This window comes from Fulmarus glacialis, unplaced genomic scaffold (genome assembly GCF_000690835.1).
Source record: "Fulmarus glacialis isolate BGI_N327 unplaced genomic scaffold, ASM69083v1 scaffold41796, whole genome shotgun sequence".
Lineage (NCBI taxonomy): Eukaryota > Metazoa > Chordata > Aves > Procellariiformes > Procellariidae > Fulmarus > Fulmarus glacialis.
The window spans coordinates 26,579-48,095 of NW_009216998.1; the positions used below are offsets into that span (position 1 = coordinate 26,579).

Sequence of the window (21,517 nt, forward strand, 5' to 3'; positions counted from 1 at the left end):
ATTATTTCTGTATTTCACGTGTCTTAATTTTTGGTAAGTTTTTTCAACATCAGAGTTTCAGAGGGTAAGGCACAATTATTTATGCCAGAAAAAAACAAGTCACAGGCCTGCAGTTTTGTACTGAATTTGAATGGAATCATTATACATTTACCTTTGGTCTTATAACCTTCAATACTGAACAAGAAACATGCAATATGTATGTATATATACATTCAACACTAACTCAGATTCTTTCAGAACAATCTATGATTTCATTCAAAGTCAATATAAAAGCTTATGTTCAGTAGATCTATATTTGAAACCTGTGCAATATAAACAGAGGCATAATTTTGTTTCTTTTTTTTACTAGATAATCTACAAAGTGCAGTTATATCTTAGAGCTTTATTGATATTTTTGTATTGTGATATAAAAAATGTAACCCACTTAGAATCTTAACCCTACCAAAATAAAATTATGTTATTAGCCTATTTGAGGATGATCAAGCATTGGAATAGGTTGCCCATAGAGGTGTGGAGTCTCCATCCTTGGAGAAATTTTGTCTGTGCATGGTCCTGGGCAGCCTAGTCTAGGTGACCTTGCTTGAGCAGGGTGTTGAACTAGATGATCTGGAGGGTCCCTTCCCCAACAATTCTGTGATTCTGTTTAATAGGGTAATCTGAAGATGAGAATTTATATTCCCATCATATAGTCTCCTGACATAAAGAGTGGGATTTTTATTTTTTGTATAACATACCTACTTTAAAATTTAAGTAAAAAATTAAAAAAGATCCAGCAATGACTCCATAAGCAAACTGAGCTTTTTGATATGCTGTCATAGAACTGATTGTAATAAAATCTGTCACAGAAAGGCCATGCTCATCTCTCCAGTCTGTTATAATAACTGATGATGTGATCTGTTGGTAGAAAACTCTGTTATTTCACTTGTATTTCTGCATTGTTTTTAACCTTGTGATTGCTACCAAAAAATGAACAAATGCACTTATTATGCTGATAAGCATAGGAGATTAATAAGAAATTGAAAGTGGAGTAGAAGGGATTCAAACATGATAACCTGGTCAAAAATTGATGAGTACATCAGAATATGTGTAAGACATGCCATGAGCAAGATATTCAGAGAGCCTATGTGCCCATGGCCTTACTGCAAACCACAGCTGGGGTACCTGAGTTGTTACAACTGCGTGTAAATAACAGCATTGTCTTTCAAGTCCTCTAACAATGAAGTTACAGTCTTAATAGTAAAAAAATCAGATGAAGCTCCCTAGTCCTAAGAATGTCTAATCTGGGGCCACCCTGAAGATCATAAAAAAATAGAATGGTTTGCGTTGGAAGGGACCTTAAAGGTCATCTAGTTCCAACTCCCTTGCCATGGGCAGGGACCCCTTCCGCTAGACCAGGTTGCTCAAAGCCCCATCCAACCTGGCCTTGAACACTTGACCAAGGATGAGGCATCCATGACTTGCCTGGGCAACCTGTTCCAGTGCCTCACCACCCTCATAGGGAAGAATTTCTTCCTTATAGCTAATCTAACCCTACCCTCTTTCGGTTTAAAGCCATTACCCCTTGTCCTATCACTACATGCCCTTGTAAAAAGTCCCTCTCCATCTTTCCTGTAGGCCCCCTTCAGGTACTGGAAGGCTGCTATGAGGTCTCCCTGGAGCCTTCTCTTCTTTAGGATGAACAACGCTAACTCTCTCAGCCTGTCTTCCTTGGAGAGGTGCTCCAGCCCTCTGATCATCTTCATGGCCCTCCTCTGGACTCCCTCTGTCTTATTTTTTGTCTGTCAAAAGGCGTCCTTTACTGGTGTATGAAAGCATATTGCAGAGGATGTGCTTATAAAAATTAACTGTATGTATATGCAATTGCATTGATAGGTTCCTTTAATCCATTTTAAAAGTACATGTTTTTAACAAAAAATTTGGTCTTACTTTTTATGGAACACATTACCCATTATTAATACGTTATAATACTGTCCAGGTATTCTGATATGCTGGAATTTGGGAGCTCAGGTCATGCTGCAGCCATGATCAAGAAGCTATAGTTATGAAATTTTGACTTGGATTCATATCAACACCTCAGGACACTTGACTGGCATCATGGTTGCTCCAGGAAAGAGATCAATGCAAGTACCTATGTCACAGATTCTCCATTGCAGAGCATCAAGAGCTTGTATCAATGTAGAGTAGGTACAGAGAGTAGATGTATTAGTTAGACACTAATGGAACTGGCCAAATGCTAAAAGTGAGCACAGATGATCATCAAAAACATGGCGAAATGTGCACACTAAGTTTATATGTTGCAATGCTACTGAAAAAACTTCCTTCTGAAATAATCAGCACCATTTCTCACTGCTCCCAACGTCCATGCCTACCTGTAAACTGCTCAGCCTTGCCTATAGTGCTTGCCTGCACTTTGATTCACAGTTGCAGTTTAAACTTACACCAGATACTTCTCTGGGAAACACATTGCACTAATTCTGGTGAAAGCAGAGTGAATTGAGAAGCAGCTGGATTTTTGAGGAACACTTTCTGTGCTGCAGATCTCTGATTTTGTAAGGACTGTTGTGGTTGAACACCAGCTGGCAACTCAGTCCCACCCAGCCGCTCACTCACTCCCCCCTCAGTGGGATGGGGGAGAGAATCAGAAGAGTAAAAGTGAGAAAACTCGTGGGTTGAGAGAAAGACAGTTTAATAGGTAAAGCAAAAGCCACGCATGCGAATCAAAGCAAAACAAGGAATTCCTTCACTACTTCCCATTGGCAGGCAGGGGTTCAGCCACCCCCCGGGAAGCAGGACTCCATCACATATAACTGCTACTTGGGAAGGCAAACGCCATCACTCCAAACGTCCCCCACTTCCTTCTTCTTCCCCCAGCTTTATATGCTGAGCATGATGTCATATGGTATGGAATATCCCTTTGGTCAGTTGGGGTCAGCTGTCCCGGCTGTGTCCCCTCCCAGCTTCTTGTGCCCCCCCCAGCCTACTCTCGGTAGGGTGGCGTGAGGAGCAGAAAAGGCCTTGACTCTGTGTAAGCACTGCTCAGCAATAACTAAAACATCCCTGAATTATCAACACTGTTTCCAGCACAAATACAAAACACAGCCCCATACTAGCTTCTATGAAGAAAATTAACTCTATCCCAGCCAAAACCAGCACAGGACAAACAAGAAAAGACTTTTCCTGCTCTCATTACAAAGCAGAGGAAATCACTGGCATCAGATGAGTACTGCTACCACATGGGAATACAGATAAACAGGTTTAGAAAAACTGAGACGTCTGGAAAGATGGACTAAAAATTATACAGAAAATACAGTGTGTAACAGTACAAAAGGCTAGTGTGAAAGCAGCTCCAGGATGCAGCCAAAAATCTCTTCACTTGGGACTGCACTCACCCCAGCTATTCACACGGGATCTGCCCAGTTGCTGAAAATTGCCAGCGAGGTGTGCAGTATCTGAACATTACCGTCCAATGAAAGGTAACAGTTTGGAGCACTGCCCGTTAGCCCCACTGTCTTTCATAGAAGTAAGACAGATACATGACTGTCTCTTTTCCATCCACAGAAACGAAAATTTCACACAAAAAATGTTCCTAACGAGTCAGAAAGAAGTAAAACCAACATGATGAAAAATAATCCCTTCTTATTCTGTGACTTGGCGAGTTACCCGAACTGTTTATTATCCAGCTGCTCTAAAAGTAAGCTGTGAGATAAGGGTTCTCAGTCTTATGTTATTAAATGCAGAGGTATGTTATTGAAGCCCTTCAAACTCTCCAAATGAAAAGTAGTTCATATTGCTCTTATGTATTTTTTCCCACGATGTCAGTTCTCTAGGTGACTGTGTCCTCTGCTAAAGTAATCCTCAAGGTAGGGGGCTGTTGGTCTACCTGTCAAATTGTTCCTCACCTTCACACATCCTTGGCATTGGGCACTCTCCAGTTCTCACTTTGTAATCTTCTGACAACTCCCAGTTTCTCATTTCTTTCAATGCTGGATCATTTACTTGAATCAGTTCTTTGAAAAAGTGACCTTTCTGCAGACCTCTGATGTATTTCTTCCTTCTCCAGGGAATCCAAGACGAATTGCTTTATTCTGAAGTTCTTCTTTCACTACTGCATCCCAGTTCTTCTGCTTTTTAATCAAACCGAGAGATTGTGCTCTGCCTCCACTGCCAGACTTGTTTACCAGTAAATATTCCAAAAATTTCAAGAACCACCATTCTACTTTCTCCCAAACTGGCTTTTATGCATGGGAGGAATGTCTTTAATTAAATTTCAGCTCTGAAACTCTTTGCTATAATTCCAGACAGCTGCTGTGCTGTCCCCACTGGTGATAAGCTTTGTCTTCATACGACTGGGAGAAGGACAGAAAGGGCCATGCTGGCTAAAATTGTTTGAAATTGGTTTTCAGCATGCAAAATAAACTGGACAGCTCCTGCATGAAACTGATTGTAGTCTCACTCCCCCCTCTCCAGAAATTTAATCTGTCTGGCTAGTGAGAATGGGACTCACAGCAGGGGCAGAAGGTATTGACTTTTCCACTTTTTTGAAAAATATTATTTTGTTTTTTCAAATTGAGTGAGGCTGTTTCATCTGAATTGTCATTCTTACATAATTGTCCTAGTAGGAGCAGTACATTTCAACCTCATGCCATCCTTTGAAAACTTAGGTTAGCTGTTAGTTAGAAAGATGCAGCCTGACATTCTGAACTTACACGCAGTGTGAAAAATTGCTTTGATAAGGTTGTGTTTATAATTTGAGGCAGTAAAATAGAATTCTTACTAATTGTGTTTAAGGCATGATGTACTGTGTAATCCACAGAGCAACTCATTTCAAAAACACTGTAACCATAAAAACAGCTGTTCCACTGAGTCATTTTCCCAACGTGCAACTTAAAACAAAGCAAAACAGAGAAAAACCCTCTCCCAGTTGTAACTTATTTGTGTTGATATGATTATGGAGTAGGATAATGCTAGGAATGTGGGGAAAAATAACAGAAAACTCATCTCCACATTCCTTTTATACCAGAAGTTTGGAAACAGCAAAAAAGCCTTTGGAGTTAAAACCAAGAAAAACCTCAGTTTTGAAGAGATATTGGTACCTAAACTAAATGATGAACAGCAAGACATGTATTGATAGTCAAAAGTCATTTGCAAAGATAACAATGAGTCTAAGATTAGAAGGAATGGAAATAAAGTGATGAAACAAGATACTTCAGTTAAATACCTAAAAAAAAAATTCATGCCACGTATGTGCATGTGTGCATATGTTCATGGTTGTTTTGTAAGTATAATATAGTCTCTGGAAGAGAAGATAGTAAGATCTGGTAAAGGAGGTGGAGGAAACTGCACTACATAGAAGGAAAATAAAGAAAAAACGTACTGCAGGCACTACTCTTCCATTAGTAGAAAGTTGAGTGAACAAGTGAACAGCCCTTTTTATATTTAGGATGACCCTTCATCCCACCCAGCTTTTGGAGAGTAAATATAAACTAAGGTCTATAAAGATGAGCTTTATACTGAGCTCCAAACAAGGTTAAATTTTTTTTTTTTTATTGGGGAAAAAAAAAAGAATAGAACATTTAATAAGTTTCTATTATATGACTGTTGCAGGGACCAGAATTTAATTTTTGTAGATCTGCAATCCAGAGATGTTTACTTCCCATATTGTATGCCTTGGAGATGCAGAGCTCCAAAAAGCACAAAGATGTGACATGCATGTGTTTTTCTTGTTTGCAGATATCTCAATAAGCTTGCTCTCCCTAGTTGTCACAGCCTGTGGTCTTGCTCTATTTGGTGTCTCTCTGTTCGTGTCCTGGAAGCTTTGTTGGATCCCTTGGCGAGAGCGTGGTCTGCCATTTGGGAACAAAGACAACAAACAAGAATCACTGAACTACACAGATACAGAGACCAATGACCATGACTACAGCGAGGATTATCTGGGTCAGCCTACAGCCTATCCAGAGTCCTCCATGAAGATCAGCCACACCTCCCCTGATATTCCATTAGATGCTCAGGCGGGAACGAAGGAGAACTGTGTACACAATGTGCGAATGCATCGTCAGATCACTGAACCAACCTCTTCTGCTCGGTCAGTAACTCCAATTTCTCTCTGCTATTAATGAATACAGATACAGTCAGAAGAGCACAGCTTGATTATCCAGTACACTGATCTATTAAAAATGCATCATTTACTTTCCACATTCTTTTTAAAAAAAAATTACACAAAAGTTATTCTTTGAGGTGCACAAACCTCTTGGGTTAAAAGGACAGGATCACAATGCTATTCCACTCTTCTATCAACTACTGTCTCTTTCGTGCCTCTCCCTCAGAAGCTGGACAACACAGAGCACTGTGTGTCCCTTAAAGCACCAGAACAGCCTAGATTTAGCTTGTAAAGCATATTCATTTGCACTTAGAACTGATGCTGAACACTCAGTAATATCTCCTCAAAGATTTTTAAAACAGCCGAAGAAGAAAAGTAGGGCAAGCTAATGAAGCACTTGCAAGAGTTAGAAATAGGATTAAAAATCATAGATTTTAGCCACAATCATGACTGTGGGGGGAAAAGTGACTGTACAAGAAGAGTCAGTGAGGTCTCCAGGGGAACTGGAGAACCAGTACTGGAGGGGAGAGGAAAGAGGGAGGATGAGAGTATGTGCAGGGGCAGGTGATAAAAGGATTATGTTTCACGCAGTAAGAAAAAGGATCAGCATGTGAAAAGCCAGTAAATTTCTGAGTCAAAGCAGGTACACTTCAGCTGGAAAAGGTATAGCACTAACCCAATTGCTCTTTGCTAGCCTCCTTTCTGGCCATCTGGGAGAGCAAGTTTAGCCAAGACTCTTGCCTGCAGGCACACCTGAACATGGGTAAGATGACAGCAGCTAGCAGCCAGTTCAGTAATTGCCAGTTGTCCAAAACATGCCTCAGAAAGAATTTGAGAAGTCCCCATATCATTATTAATGCTATGCAGCAAAAGCTCCAGGTGCCTTTCTTCCTTAGATTAGCATAAGAATGGCTTGGGCTTATATTGTAGGAATCTATGGGGAGGCCAAAGCCATAATTATGGATACCGAACCTTGCACTCTACCACACACAAGGTTCAATTCCAACTAAGGACTAATAGCCCAGAAGTACAGTACAGGGCTGGTGCTGCTGTGTTTTCAAACTGCTGGGAAATAAGCATGTCATGGGATTCATTAACAACAGAAGATTCATATCTGACATCTAACATCAAGAGTTCTCATGTGTGTCTTTGGTATTGTGAAAGTATTGAGTCAGATACAGGCTTTCTCTGCTACAACAGGGCAGAAATTCTGATACTTAGACAAATGCACAGTATCACCACAGCATAGTCATCTCACAAGAAGCAGCAGCAATCCCAATCCGTAAAAAACTTGCCTCAGCATCCTGAGTGCATGGACAACGTCTTCACTCCTGTGAATCTCTGGACAGCTTTCTTCTGGCAACTGTTCCCAGTCCAGCTCTCTCCAGCAGGTCTTACAGTGGCTCTCTGTCCACCACGGAACGACTTGTCCAGGTCCCACCCCTGCCCTATACCGTTTGCTGATACAGGCTTTGCTCTTTACTCCTCTCCTTCATTGCCCCTCGCTTTTGCCAAGGTCTTCTCCAAGAGACCCTTTCACTGAGCAGGAGGGGCCCATCTTCCTTGTACCGCATCCTTTGCTTGTTCACCTCTGTCTCTGCTGCTTTCTGGCACAACTGAGCAGCCAGCTGTGGCTTCCTGCGTGGCCACAGAGACCAGGCACCTGCCCCTGCTACAATCCTTGTTGAGCTGGCTCTCCAGTGCCCTCCTTTTTATTCCTCCCCAGGATATTCTGCACCTCCCACAGTGATGAGGAGCTTAAGGGTTGAGCAATATAAATCTTTTTTTGTGTCATGATAATATTTTATTGTGGAAATGACTAATGTATAGCTATAAAATTATGTATTTATTATGCAACAAGAGAAAAAAAACAGGGTTTAAGAGGCTGTTTCTGGTTTAAGCATATGTAAACACATATTTACAAGGAATGAATGAACAATGATAGCAGAGGAACTATTGCTGATTACATTCAACATAAATAGCTTTGACTAATCCTGTGCTAGCATTTTCCATGTGCTCTTTCTATGTTCAACCACAGCTTATGGTACTCTAATACACTAATGATTGCTGCATATGAATAGGACAAAAAAGTGGAAACCAACTCATATAAGATTAGGATTTTACCTAATCCAACTTTTACATCCCACTACCCTGACAGGGTTTGCAAATTTGATTTCTGTTATCATCTCATGAAGTGGAAATTTCAATCACAATAACTGAGTGACTCCAGGTAATAAATTTCACTGGACCGAATCTAAAAGCAACTTTCTCTCCTCAGAGTAATGAAACTAAAGGAGCTTTTCAGCCAAAGTACCACAGAGCTTATTACATCAGGTATGAGAGAAAAAACAAAACAATTGTTGGGGTGGTCACAAACAATTTCAGTCCAGAACAGCTCACTTGTAAATGAAGTAGTTGTAGAGATCAACAAGTAATTAAAATGCAGAGATGTCTGCAAGGGAGGAAAGTATCCTCCTTTGTCCAGCTTTATCTTAGAATCAGAAATCAGCAAGCTTAGCTAGCATAATAGGCCAGATCCTGCTGCCCTTTACATAGTGTAACTCATTTCATAGGCATTAATCCTAAGGATTCAGCTGAAAATAGTGACTGATAAGAACAGCTACAGTTCTTATTGTATCACATTATACTTGCCAATAAGGCAGATCCTTTGGATTTGCAATGGCCATGAATTTGCATTTGTTACTTTCTTCAGCCAGGTTTGGAGGGTGCAGATCACTAGCTTGAGACATAGGAACAGACAGTTATGTGATATGAGCAGTCTAATGCTGAAGGTGAGCTCTCACAACTGTTAGTATCATGCTTTATCACTTTATGCCAGTAAAAACCTGACCCTGGCATACATTACAAAAACATGCCAAATGAGAACAGGATCTTCAGTGTGTGTGTGTGTTCACAGATTCCTGTAATCTTCAACACAATCTATTTCAATTCTTTCATTTTCACTTAAGGCATAATTCAATCCGAAGACAGCTCAACCTCTCCAACCCTGACTTCAACATCCAGCAGGTTCAGAAACAGGAGCAACTGACGGGGATTGGCCGCATTAAGCCAGAGCTATATAAACAAAGATCAGCGGACACAGATGAAGGCAGGAGGAGTAATAGCAAGGCATGCGGAAAACTGAACTTTATTCTGAAATATGATTGTGATTTAGAGCAGCTGATAGTGAAGATACACAAGGCCATCAACCTGCCAGCAAAGGACTTCTCTGGAACGTCAGATCCATATGTGAAGATATATCTGCTTCCTGATAGGAAAACAAAACACCAGACTAAAGTGCACAGAAAGACCCTAAATCCAGTATTTGATGAAGTTTTTTTATTTACTGTCCCATACAATGATCTGAACGCAAGGAAACTCCATTTCTCTGTGTATGACTTTGACAGATTCTCCAGGCACGACTTGATTGGCCAAGTGATAGTGGATAATTTTTTAGATTTGGCAGATTTTCCCAGGGAATGTAATATTTGGAAGGATATTGAATATGTCACCAATGTAAGTATCATAATTTTTCTTTCTGAGATTTTTTGTTTCTGATTTTCTTTCCTTAATTTGATTATAACTTAAATTGTGTGATAAATTTATGAAGGAAAATACTCTATTCTCTCTCTTCCTCAAGCTTCGACCTTGATCCAAGGAAATTGACAGTACATTTTCAGTCCTCATTTCTCGTTCTTTGGATCTATTAAAGAATGTCTTACGTTGGAGACAGTGGGTTTAGTCATTGCCCTGCTGATAGGGTAGAAAAGTTGGAGAATGTTTTTCTCTTAATCTTACTTAATCTAAAACTTACTTAAGGAAATACTACTTTTCTTATTTTGCCTGTCTTTCTGTGTTTTGCATTGTTTGCCACATAAATTACAGCATACGAATCAGCCAGAACTGCAGATTCAAGATTTCTTATGTAATGATCTTCAGTCCTTCTAGAGACTATATTCTCATAAAGTGAGATAACACCACATCTATAATCTGGCCAAACAGAGGGCAGACAATGCTGTCCAATACACAAGCGTCATTGGTCAGCCTATAAAAATTAAAGCTATAAAAACTATAAAGTCTATTAACTATAAAATCTATTAACTATAAAGCCTATACAAACTTAAAAACCTAACAACCACCTCAGCACATGTTCCATGAAAGCAACGAAACACACTGAGTTGGTTTAAATCTTTGTTTGGCATCACTTTGTTACATAGGGAAATGGGAAACTTATAAAATAAGTCTGTATTTCTGTTGTCCCAAAGTCTCTGGTATCAAATTCTACACAGGAATCCCATTAGCGATTAGGTACAAAACCACAAAAGTTACTTTTGGAAAAGAAAGAGCTTTCTTCTCTTCTCAAAGCATGAGCCAACCTCCTTGTAATGCTATTAGAAATTAATCAAGCGCATCCTATGGAGAACAGCCCTTCAATGAGAATGATACATTACAGAAATCCACAAAGGTGAAGCTACTAGTGCCAAGAGTCAGCAAATATTTCATTTGCTATGTCAAACCATACTCAAATGGAGTGCACACTTCAGTCAAATAAACCAAACATCATTAACAGTAAGATCAAAGTGTAAGTTTGTTAGACCTCAGTTCAGAAAAGCATTTAAGCATATGCTTAGCTGAGTGTAAGAAGCACTTGAAAAGTAAAAGATGTTCTGAGACAAATACTTTCCTGAATTCAGACTCTCACCTTATACCTTTGTGGTCTAGTAGCATGTCCATATTACAGACCAAGTGGATTAAATCCATTTTTTTGTTTGGAATTTCTTTTTGAAAATTGATATTGTCCTTGTTTAAGGTGATTTCTCAGTATTCTTAGTCAGTGTTACGTGTCCATGTGTGGAACGTCCTGTGCACCCGCTGCACAGTCCTCTTCCACACTAGGATGGAACTGCAGCAGGAGCACTAGCAGTTCCCTCACTTAAGGTACAGGCTGGGGCATGGACACTCAGTGTCAGAGAAAGATGAACCTGGCTTTTCTATGAAAAGTTACTGCTCTTCAACTGCAAGGGAAAAGTAAGAATCTGACAGAGCAGATGACAGCCCTTCCAAGTGAAAGCCTGCCTTCGTACAGCGTTAAGTGTCCCAAGACCAACTTTTCAGTTTTACAATCAACTGAAAGTTGAATGCACGTGCACGCTGCTGTTACTTTGATATGTACTAGTCCTTTTTCCATGTTTTAACTTAGGCAAAAGATTGGCTCTGGTATTTTCCTTTTAAGCACTTGCCCTTCCAAATTTCAAAAGCGATGCGGCATATAGTTTGTATTCAGATTTTCTGTAATCTCTGAAATTAAATTCAGGACTGAAACATGAGTCATTTATTAATGCCTACTAATATTAATTCCTGAGTGAAGAGTAACCCTGTTTATCCAAACAAAACACATGACCTGCCATCTAGACTTGTCACTGGGTTTTCAGCTAACAGAGACCTTTTCAAAGCAAATGACTCGTAGTACATAGGAGACACAATCCAATTTTGGCTAATGTGAGTTCTGAGATAAGAGTATCAGATAAATGAAAGTGTGGAGTACTCAGCTTACTAATTAAAATTCCAGAATTTCAAAGGTTAAAACTTACTCCATAAAGTTATGAGAAACCCTCCTAGCATCATTTAAGAAACCAAGTTTCAGCACATTTTCTTATCTGTGTAGCTTAGATATCTCACAGGCTGACAGCAGAAGCTGAATCCTATGGGCTACTCAGTGAAGCTGCTGAAGTGAATATCCTGTGGCTGCACTCCAAACCGGGCCAGCAGGCAGTATTAGTGAATCTCTGAGATAAGTTTCAGCAAAGTTTTGAGTATCGTTGGGCAGTTTATGGTTGCAAACAGAAACTGTATCAACTGTAGCAGATTTTCAATCATTTTATCTTTGAATGTCTTGTTGTTTCAAATAATAATAATTGCAAAACAGAGAAATGCTGGGCAAACTTACTGAAGGAAATTCACTCGATGTAGATCAACAAAGAATGCAGCACAGCAGGGATAAACCGAGGAAACGTACTAGAAAATGGGAAGGTCCACACAACTACCCATGACAAGTTTGTCATACTTCTGAAGAGTACGTTTATTTTAATTCCTTGTGCATCTTATTACACTGCATAACCAGTGATCCCAAAGGCCTTTATTTTACATTCTCCATTTTATTATGTTCTAATCCAATTTGACACAGTAATATAAAAGAATGTATCAAATCCTTCTCTGCCCAGTAAAATGGCCTACTTCAAGTGAGCACTGCAGATTATGCCTGAAATGTCAGCTTTACTGCAAACAATGCCATTAAATTGACCTATTATGCCATGTGCTTTCTTCTGTTTTCTAATAACACTGGAAGCTTTTTTTATCCAAAGCCAACAGTTTTGATTCTTTGGACTATAACATCTGCTACCATCCCAGAGTTTGAAATTATTTCATAACATAGATGCATGTCAGCATAAAAATTTTCTACACGCTGAAAAGCAATCTGCCTCCAAACACAAATCTCCAATATCAGAATGATTGTGCTTCTAATCCCAGGTCCTCTGAGCATAAAATCTCTCTCCTGTAACACTGACACTTTTTCCAAACAGAAAAAAGCAGCAGTGCGCTATTTAGTAGAAGAAATAATTAAGTGGATCAACTTTAGATGAACATGAAATGAACTAGATAAGCTTTTTGTATATCTACCAGACAGATTACACTGGTTTCTGGCTCATCAAGAAAAAAAGATACTCTTTATTTTTAGGCTGGCGTTCAGTATTTGGTATGTTTTGTTTAGTAGCCTCTAAAACATATTCAGGGTTTGGGGTGGGGTTTTTTTGTTTGTTTTTATAATGTTCATAGACTGATAGCATGTTTTGAAGAGAAGAGAGTTGTTAATATTTCCTTGGTTGCCATCTTCAAACTAAAATGTGATCAGGCAAAATACACGGCTTTGTCACAAAATAAAATAAACAACTATGAAGGACAGGAAGCTGTCAGATAGTCCGTTTCAGATAAAGGAGAACCTTCTCTTTCAGAAGATGCTAAGTATCCACTTGCATAACTTGCTGTGCACCCAGAAAGGAAAGTCTTTTCTCAAGAATTGCTTGTTAAACGTCACTAGGCAGCTATAGGCACAGAGAAGGATTTCTGTGAGCTGGAAATCTAGCTCTGCTTGTTTGGATTAAACAAATCAAACTGGCTGTTTGGATTCTCAAAATGCTTGGCCTTTGTCACTTGCTAAGCAGGTGATCTTTCTAGAGAAGAGGAGTATTTAAAAGTGGCCTCCACTTAGAGCAGGGGGATAATTGGAGTAAGAAAGAACAATGTAAATTTCCATTCTTAGCTGGGCGAGCGTTTTCCAAAATGACTGCTCATTTTAGGAGGCAAATTTCTGACTTTGGTCAGAATATATAGATTTTGACGACACTGATGCTATCTTTTCAGTTGTCAAATATAGTTATACTTGAGATCTAGGCATGGTACGATGAAAACTGTTCTTTTTCTGAATGTCTAAGCTTACATATACACTTTAAAAAAAAAAGAAAAAAGTCATATTCATAACACCCCATTGGCACCTTTCTCTCATCTCCCCCTGAGATTGAACATCCCAGACTAACCTGTTTTCGTGAATCTTTCTATAACTTGCTATTCTCAAAGGATATTTACAACAAGATTTGCAGTGATTACGCACCTAATATTCTATAAATTGTAGCTACCATATTGGCTGCTACCTTTTATCCTTATCTTGTGGTTCCTTTGAGGTTCTTTGCTGTATCCACCTCCTGTGAAGGTGTGAAGTAAATTAAAATTCTGATAAGGGTAAAAGCAGTTGGTCAGATTGAAACCATGGTTTATTCTTTATCTGCAAACAATCGGAGTACTACAAAGGATTCAAAAGGTTACTCCGTTTTGAATATGGCTATTTTGAACTACTTCCACTTTTGTTTCTAGCTAAGCGTTGAACAGGGTAGCATCCAGCCCCCAAAGTTAAAAAACAATATATCACAGTACAAAAAGGAGAGTGAAAATACAGAAGAAAAATATTTCTGAAAGAAAGAGAGAAAAGATTACAGAAAGAAAAGCCTGGGTAATACTTACAGAATTTCAGAAGTAACATGTCACAGACTTTAGAGAATGTGTATGGTTCGCTGAAAACCCAAAAGATAGTTATGGAGAGTTCAAAGCTATAAAGAAACACAAGCTGTACATCAAGTTGCTTACTCTGACAACCAGAAGGAGCCAGCATATGCTAGAAGTTGCAAAGCCAAGAAATCGATTGCATCTGTTTTTAAGAATCTTCAAGCTCTTTTAGGGTATATGTAGCGGTCAAGAATACAACAGTGTGTCAGATAATGCTGAATTCCTTTTGCACAGAAGTAGTATACAAAATTGTATTTTAAAAAAAATAATGAATTTAAGTTGCATGTTGGTATACATGCTAGTGTTTTGACAGAGAATGTTAAAAAGTAGGATGGTTATAAGTATTTGAAATTCTGCATTCTAGAAATGCTAATTGTTCACTGATGTTGTTTTCAAGTTTCCCCAAGAAAGAAAGATTTGAGAATTTGTATTTATATATTAGGAATTTATGTTGTATAACTGAGATGCAACTGGAATTATAACATCACCAGAAGGAAGTTTCAAGTGCCCTGTTTCAGAGATGCTAATGCTAACCACAGTATGTGTGGAAGAGAGACAAAAAGGGACTAAATTATTTCAGTCAGTTGCTTATGGAAAGCATAATAAAAGTCTAAAATTTTGAAATCTGACCAAACCTACCAGATTTTCTGCAGTTCAAAACTATTCTGTCCTCAAACCGAAAAAAACTTCCTCAAAGGTTGCATTGCTCAGGACCACTCCTGCTAAGAGGTTGTGAGGAATTTAATGTATGCCAGATGCACATGCATAGGTGCAGGTCATAATCCTTAGGGTTTACACCCTCAAAACTTGAGGAAAATTAACTTCCTTCTTTGAAAGAAGTAGGTAAATACTGTCCCTAATTCATGGACACTGCAACAGACTCAGACAAAAAGGATGTGACTTGCTTAAGACATGACACTACACAATAGCAGAAATGAGACCGGGTCCAGAATCTGCAGATTCCTGGCACCAGCCTTAATCCACTCTGTGTAGCAATGCTTATCTTCTTCAACAGTGTACAGATACTGTAGCTGGCAGTAAGTCAACTAAGTCCACCTACTCCACTTTTAAAAAATGTTTAGCTTGTCAAGATGTTTTAGCCAGTATTTCTAAAATTCCTGTTTTGGCAAGTTGCTGGGTTTAGAAAAGCAATGGCATTGAGCAAGATCTCAGAAAAACATTTAAAATGTTTCTAATGGTTAACAAAAATTTTTGAGTCAAAAGTTTGAGAAGGAACAAAAACAAACCAAATCTCTGGCTCTACGTATGAATTCAAATCCAAACCATCAATGTTAAGTGCCATATCTACTTTTTAGGACTGTAGCAGTAAACAGGAAACACTAGTTGATTTTTTTTGTAATACAGAAAACATATCCGGTATTAACCTGACGTTCCATTTGTTTAAAATGGGTAGGCTTTGGCATCAGGGAGGCAATTAGTTGTTGATGTGGACATGTACCTATTAATTGATTTGCAAATGCAAGTCTCCCTAGAAGAGATAAATTTGCAAACCCATGTATCTTACCCACGTTAAAGCATGCCATAAGTTTAAGGAGCAACAACAGTTATTTCATGACTAGACGAATTAAGGCAGTAAACACAAGAGGTAAGATTCACCTCACTTAAATTTTAGATTTATTAAAAAAAAACCAAAACTCCACAACCAAACCCAGAGGTACTTAAAAAAAATACAGAAAGCATAATTACCTTCAAGAGGCAGATCAGTAGATATTCACCTTTTTCTAAGTCTCAAAGGTCACTTTTTGTTTCATGATTTTTTCTGACAGTTCTTAATCAAATGTACAGAAAAAATAAAAGTCCATGTGTAATGAATCATTTCATAGCCAAAAGATGCTGAAAAGGCATAGATCTTTAATCCTTCAGATTTCTAAGGATCACCACAGTAAGGATGAAAAAGAAATTAATTAGCTTTCAGCATCAGCACAACAGGTATAGTAGTCATCATACATTGGAGAATGGCTGCAGCCAGTGTTTTTGCTACAGGTTTTACATTTTTTGATAACCACATATTTAAATGGGCTCATTTTAAAAAACTTGGCTTTTCCTTTTGTCTTTTTGTGTTTCTTTTTTAATCTAATGATTTTGCTAATTACTTTATAGGAGAAGATTTGTCAGAAAATATGTTTAAATGATGAGGAGACAGCACTCAGCATGGCTAAACAAAGGACAGATACAGTTATATACCATTATATGGGATAGAGATAAAATGACATGTTTTCAGAAAACTTAAAGACAGCAGATGCCTAATTCTGTTTGTAGCAACTGGGTAACTGTGAGAATAATATTCAATAAAACTTGGGAAGGGTCTGAAGTAAAAAAAAGTCCAATGCCTTGAAGAGCATTGAAGTTTGAGATGCAGTTAGGCTGGTCCCGAGTCAGTGGTACAAGCACTGCAAGCTTGGCTCTGAAAATAATGGTGACTATGCAGTGCAAGTGATTACCTAACAGCCTTGTAGCTCCACAGGCATGGTCAGAAACAGGATGAATCTTGTAATATCACTGAAGCCTCAGCTACCATTTATTGGGGTTTTGGGACTAGTTTAAGAAAATGATAATTCAGAGAATTGTGTATATGTGTATGTACCACTCGAAGTTTACAGAACCCAGGAGTATGGCCATCAGAGTTTCCAAATGAGCTTTTTCAGTTTGGATATTTCTCTACAAAAAACATACATACAAACAAACAAACAAAAGAAACAAAGCCAAAACTAAAGCAGGCGAAAAAAACCATGTAGCAGATATGGGACCATTTCAGTTAAAGAATTTAAAAGAAAAAAAAAATTTTAACATCAGTATATTGAGAAGACTGAAATTTCTGAATAAGATGTTTTAATTTCTGATTTGGAGTGCCCTTCTATTGCAATATTTTCAAATATTTTGAAAGTTGAAATAGGAACAAAACACCCTGTTTTTTATCAAAGCAAAATGTTTCAAGTCAAGTGAGGGATATTCTGCTTCAAAATGGAAATAACTCAAAATTCCTTATGAAATTAAAATCCAGGTTTCCACACTGGTTCTCCCCCCACCCATCAATGCTGCATATCCTTGAGCACCCAATTCTATCTTTGTATTATGGATGTTTCCCTGGAGCACCAGCCCCGGACAGCAATAGTGTATGAAGAAAGCTTTCCTCCACACATTAGCCACACGCTAAAAAAGGTTAGGCCCAATCCTACATTCCTGTTTTTCTAGATTACTAGAAGAGTCTGTAACTATCCCTCTACTTACTACCCATCCCCCTTCCCCTTTCTTCTCACCTTCCTCTGCCAATTCTTTTTTACAGAAATCTCTCTCTAAACAAGACTCTCAGAGATAGCCTTCAGTGAAACAGCTCACAATAACATACGCACTGCACATAAAGCGAAGCCAAAATGTGATCCTGGTCAGCCAAGCCTGTCCTTCAATTATACCATCCAAAATTGTTAGTGGGAGCCACAAACACAGAAAAAATGGCTCTGGTATTTTCAAGTCATAGGCAGCAATTCTTCAAGATGAGCAAAGAGCACTCACACAGCGTTAAGGCTAAAATAGCTGTATTAAGGTGATCTAACCATTCTGCACATAATTCAAGATTAGACTGTGCCATAGCCTTTTGTTCTACAGGGTTATATAACTTTAAAGTTAAGCATGTATTTAGCCAGGCAGGGAAAAAAATCACTTCAAACACGCATTCAATTATTGAACTGTTTTGGGAATGCTTCATTTGTCTTTTTTTCTAGCAGAGGTCACAGAAAGCATTTCAATAGCGTATGGATTCATCAAAATTCCTGAAAAATCCTACTCTTTAAATTAGTTTCAATATTTGGAGCCAAACTTTAAAGTATTCTTCCCTCTGAACATACTGTGCTTATGTGAAAAGCCTCAAGCCATTTTTAGTCTTTAATCCCCACAAGATATCACAGCTATCAGGCATCTTTCTCCACCAAACAGGGTGTTTCAGAGTTTTACAGTTTTCCTCTGTGTACAGTATGTTTACTGAGTTCTCATGTTATTTTCCCATGGTCTTATATTTAAGCAGTAAGTGGACTTTTTTGTTATTGTATATTATTTACTTAGAGATTAACTGTAACTGTGCTCTGAACTCTTACCAAGACATACTGGATATTCGTGCAGGGGATAGCCTAGCTACTTGGGAAGCACTTCCTGCACACCATACCTGACAGGCTGGCATCCTGCCACAACCTAAAATGTGTGCTTGCTGGGGTACAGTCTTGACTTCGTCTTTTCTAGTACACCTGTGTCTCAGGTAAATAGGTAGAAAAGAAAGTGCCACTATACACAGGCTCTTGTCTCACCAAAAGATTTGCCTGTCGCCTTTCAAACTCTCGTCAGAGGACATAACGTGTCTCACACTTCAACCATTCAGAATTCCCGGATCTTTCCAGAGTCCTGTTACTCAGGACAAAACACCATCGTCTGTATAGAAGGAAGGAATTACTGGACCATAACTGTAGTGCTTCGGAGGCATGGGTTTTGTGCTTACAGGCTAAATTATAGAGCTTGCCAAAATTAAGATAAGGCTATACCGTTTGCTAAATAATCACACGAGGGCTTTCTTCAGACCTCCCCACTGCCTTTGTGGGGAGAAAACATTAGAAGTTGCAGCTGAAGTTTGAGCTGACTGGTGGAGAAGGACATATTGCGGGAACAATATGTCCTATATATGTATCTATAGCTTTTCTAGCTTTTCTCCTAAAAATCTAGGAGACTTTTAGCAGCTGATCATGTAGTTTGAAAGAAATAAAAGATGAAACAACTGAACTGATATAAATGAGAGTAGAAACTTTAAAAGACACTCGATAAAATTTGCTAAGATTTGGTTATATAGTCAACAAGTATCATACCAGATATTATACAGGCCCTAATTGTCCCTGGGAGGCCTCAGAGATGTACATGACAGCTTTTCTCTCTTCAATCCCCGGCCCTTCAGAGCATGAGGGCCACTTTCGAGGCTCTGTAGAGAACCTTGCTCAGATTATTGCAGAAAGATACATAGCTACGCTATCACTTTGTAAAAAATAGATTACTTGGCAGCTAAACTATCCGAGGGAAGAAGGACAGGCATCACTCTTTCATGGCAATTGAGCTATTTTTCTGAGAGCGGAGCTGAAGAAACAGTTGGCAAAACAGAGGGACCTATAACCTATCTAAAAGCTTTTTTATCAAGATTTATTAGTCCTAAGTTTACTACCTTTTTACAGCAGATATCTTCATTTTAACTCACTATTTTATTTAATTTCTCTTCATGCATGCACATTTCTCTAAACATTCAGAAAGATATATATGTATCAGGAACAATGTATAAAGTATAGTGTTTCCTGAAAAAAAACAACAGGCCATTGCAACATCACTTTGTGCTTGCCTGGGTAGGATTAAATGACAAACACATGCAAACCTCCAAATTCTGCACCAGTCCTCACAAACACTGAAAGGCAATTTGCAATGCATACTCAAATTCTAGAATTACGGCTATAATAACTTCTGTAGTTAGTCCCACTGAAGTCACTGGAAGTATTCGCATGGGTAAATGAAGCATACAGTCATTTGCAGTGTCTGAGCCTTCCTATGGCTCCCTAGCAGAGAATTAGAATGAGTATTTCACACCATGTACTTTGGTGAAGTGACAGGCTCAAATGATGAGACTGCATTAGCAACATCTGTGGTATCATGACATTTGAGATTTGTATAGCTACATGTTTCTGGCACTTTGTTGCTTGATTAAACACTTTGCGCTATTTACTCAAGAAAACAGTAGTCACAAGCTACAGCTTACCTTAGTGACTGCTTAATCATTCACTCCTTTCAACAGACAAACTCAAAATTAAAGCTACATACACCATCTGGAAGAAGACTTCCGACTAGTGATGGCATCTTGCTTGTGATGGGCAGGGAAACAGAAAACAACTGACAGCTGGAGATTTTCACAGTTGATTATATGAACTATTGGGATAAAATTCCCCACCCAGATTCTTGTGCCAAATCTTAAAAATAGCAGTTTATCACAACATCAGAAAACATAACCTTGCTTGTCAGGCAACCGGTTACTAACAGCACAGTACAAGTGGCTGAAATCCACTGCTCCTCCTACCTAATATTTCCTCTTCCATTTCCTGCAGTAAAATTATTTTAAAAGGAGCAATGAATAGGAGATTAGCAATATCATGCAATATCTAATATTTTCTATTCATATAGAAACTGCTGCCCAAACGCCATGGAAGTTAACACAGAAGAGCAAAATAACAATTCCCATACTGCATTTTGTATATTTGTTTTCAGAATTCATAGAACTCTTTATACGTGTTTTCTTTTTAAAAGCATGCTGGAGTTTTATAAATATTTTTAAAAGCCACCTGTGGTTTAATCAACCATCTGATCTACATTACGGTAACTCTTCTCAACAACCCCAACAATGAAATAAATATGTATACAAAAGTGTGTACAAAAAAGATAGGAAGAAAACAGCAGATTTTGGTTTTGAGCCCCCTAGAGAGTTATTTATGATCATCAGGAAGAAAGGCATTGCTTTAAAATAATGAAAGCCTTTCAATGTCTGTATTCCACTGAGCACAGAATCTTACAGTAAATGCTAATCTAACAATAAACTTCACTCCATTGGGACCGCAACATTTTATGCAGGTAGAAATGAGCAGTACTCAGGATGAGATCTTGACTCTACTGTAAAGTCAGGGAAAGAATCCCCACTGAAGCTGAGATTTCATGCATACCCTCTTGCTATAGTTTGGAAATAGTATCTTGTAAACAGTACAAAAAGCCACATGAAATAATGTAAACAAATCACCTGTGATGTACATCAGAAAATTCTCTTCAACAGCAGAACAAGCAAATTACCATCCTTTTATTCCTCTCTGCAAAATAAACACATGACAATGACCTGCTCAACAAAGATTTAAATCTTCTCCTCCTCCCTCTCCCCCCAAATTTGATGGCTAAAATATGAGTGAGCTATCAAATTTGGTCCTGGAGAAAGCCAATAGAAATCTCTCCATCAGAAATTACCTGAGTTCTACATCCACATCTTCAACTTTTGACTGGCTGCAGCAGTCCTAATAGAATGAAGACAGAATAGATAATTTTCCCTCAAGGGTTCTGCAGTGAGCACCCCTGACCCATTCCTTTCAGAAGCTCAGCCGTCTTTCTCATTTGCCAGCTCCTTTTCCAAATTCTTCATTTTACCCAGTATATAGAGTGAGAGCATTCTTGGGAAAGCCATGAGAAACACTTCATACAACACAAAGCCTTCTTTGCCTTAGTCTTTAATAGTCA

General features: G+C 38.5%; 1 protein-coding gene across 1 annotated transcript; it reads left to right on the top strand.

The window, feature by feature from the left end:
- Positions 1-5,730: 5,730 nt before the first annotated feature.
- Positions 5,731-9,643, top strand: SYT9 (synaptotagmin IX; the record flags this gene model as incomplete). The annotated part of the gene is made up of 2 exons (XM_009579503.1): positions 5,731-6,082; positions 9,067-9,643. Coding segments are annotated over 2 exons (929 nt in total), but the record flags the coding sequence as incomplete, so codon positions are not given.
- Between the last annotated feature and the right edge of the window lie 11,874 nt (positions 9,644-21,517).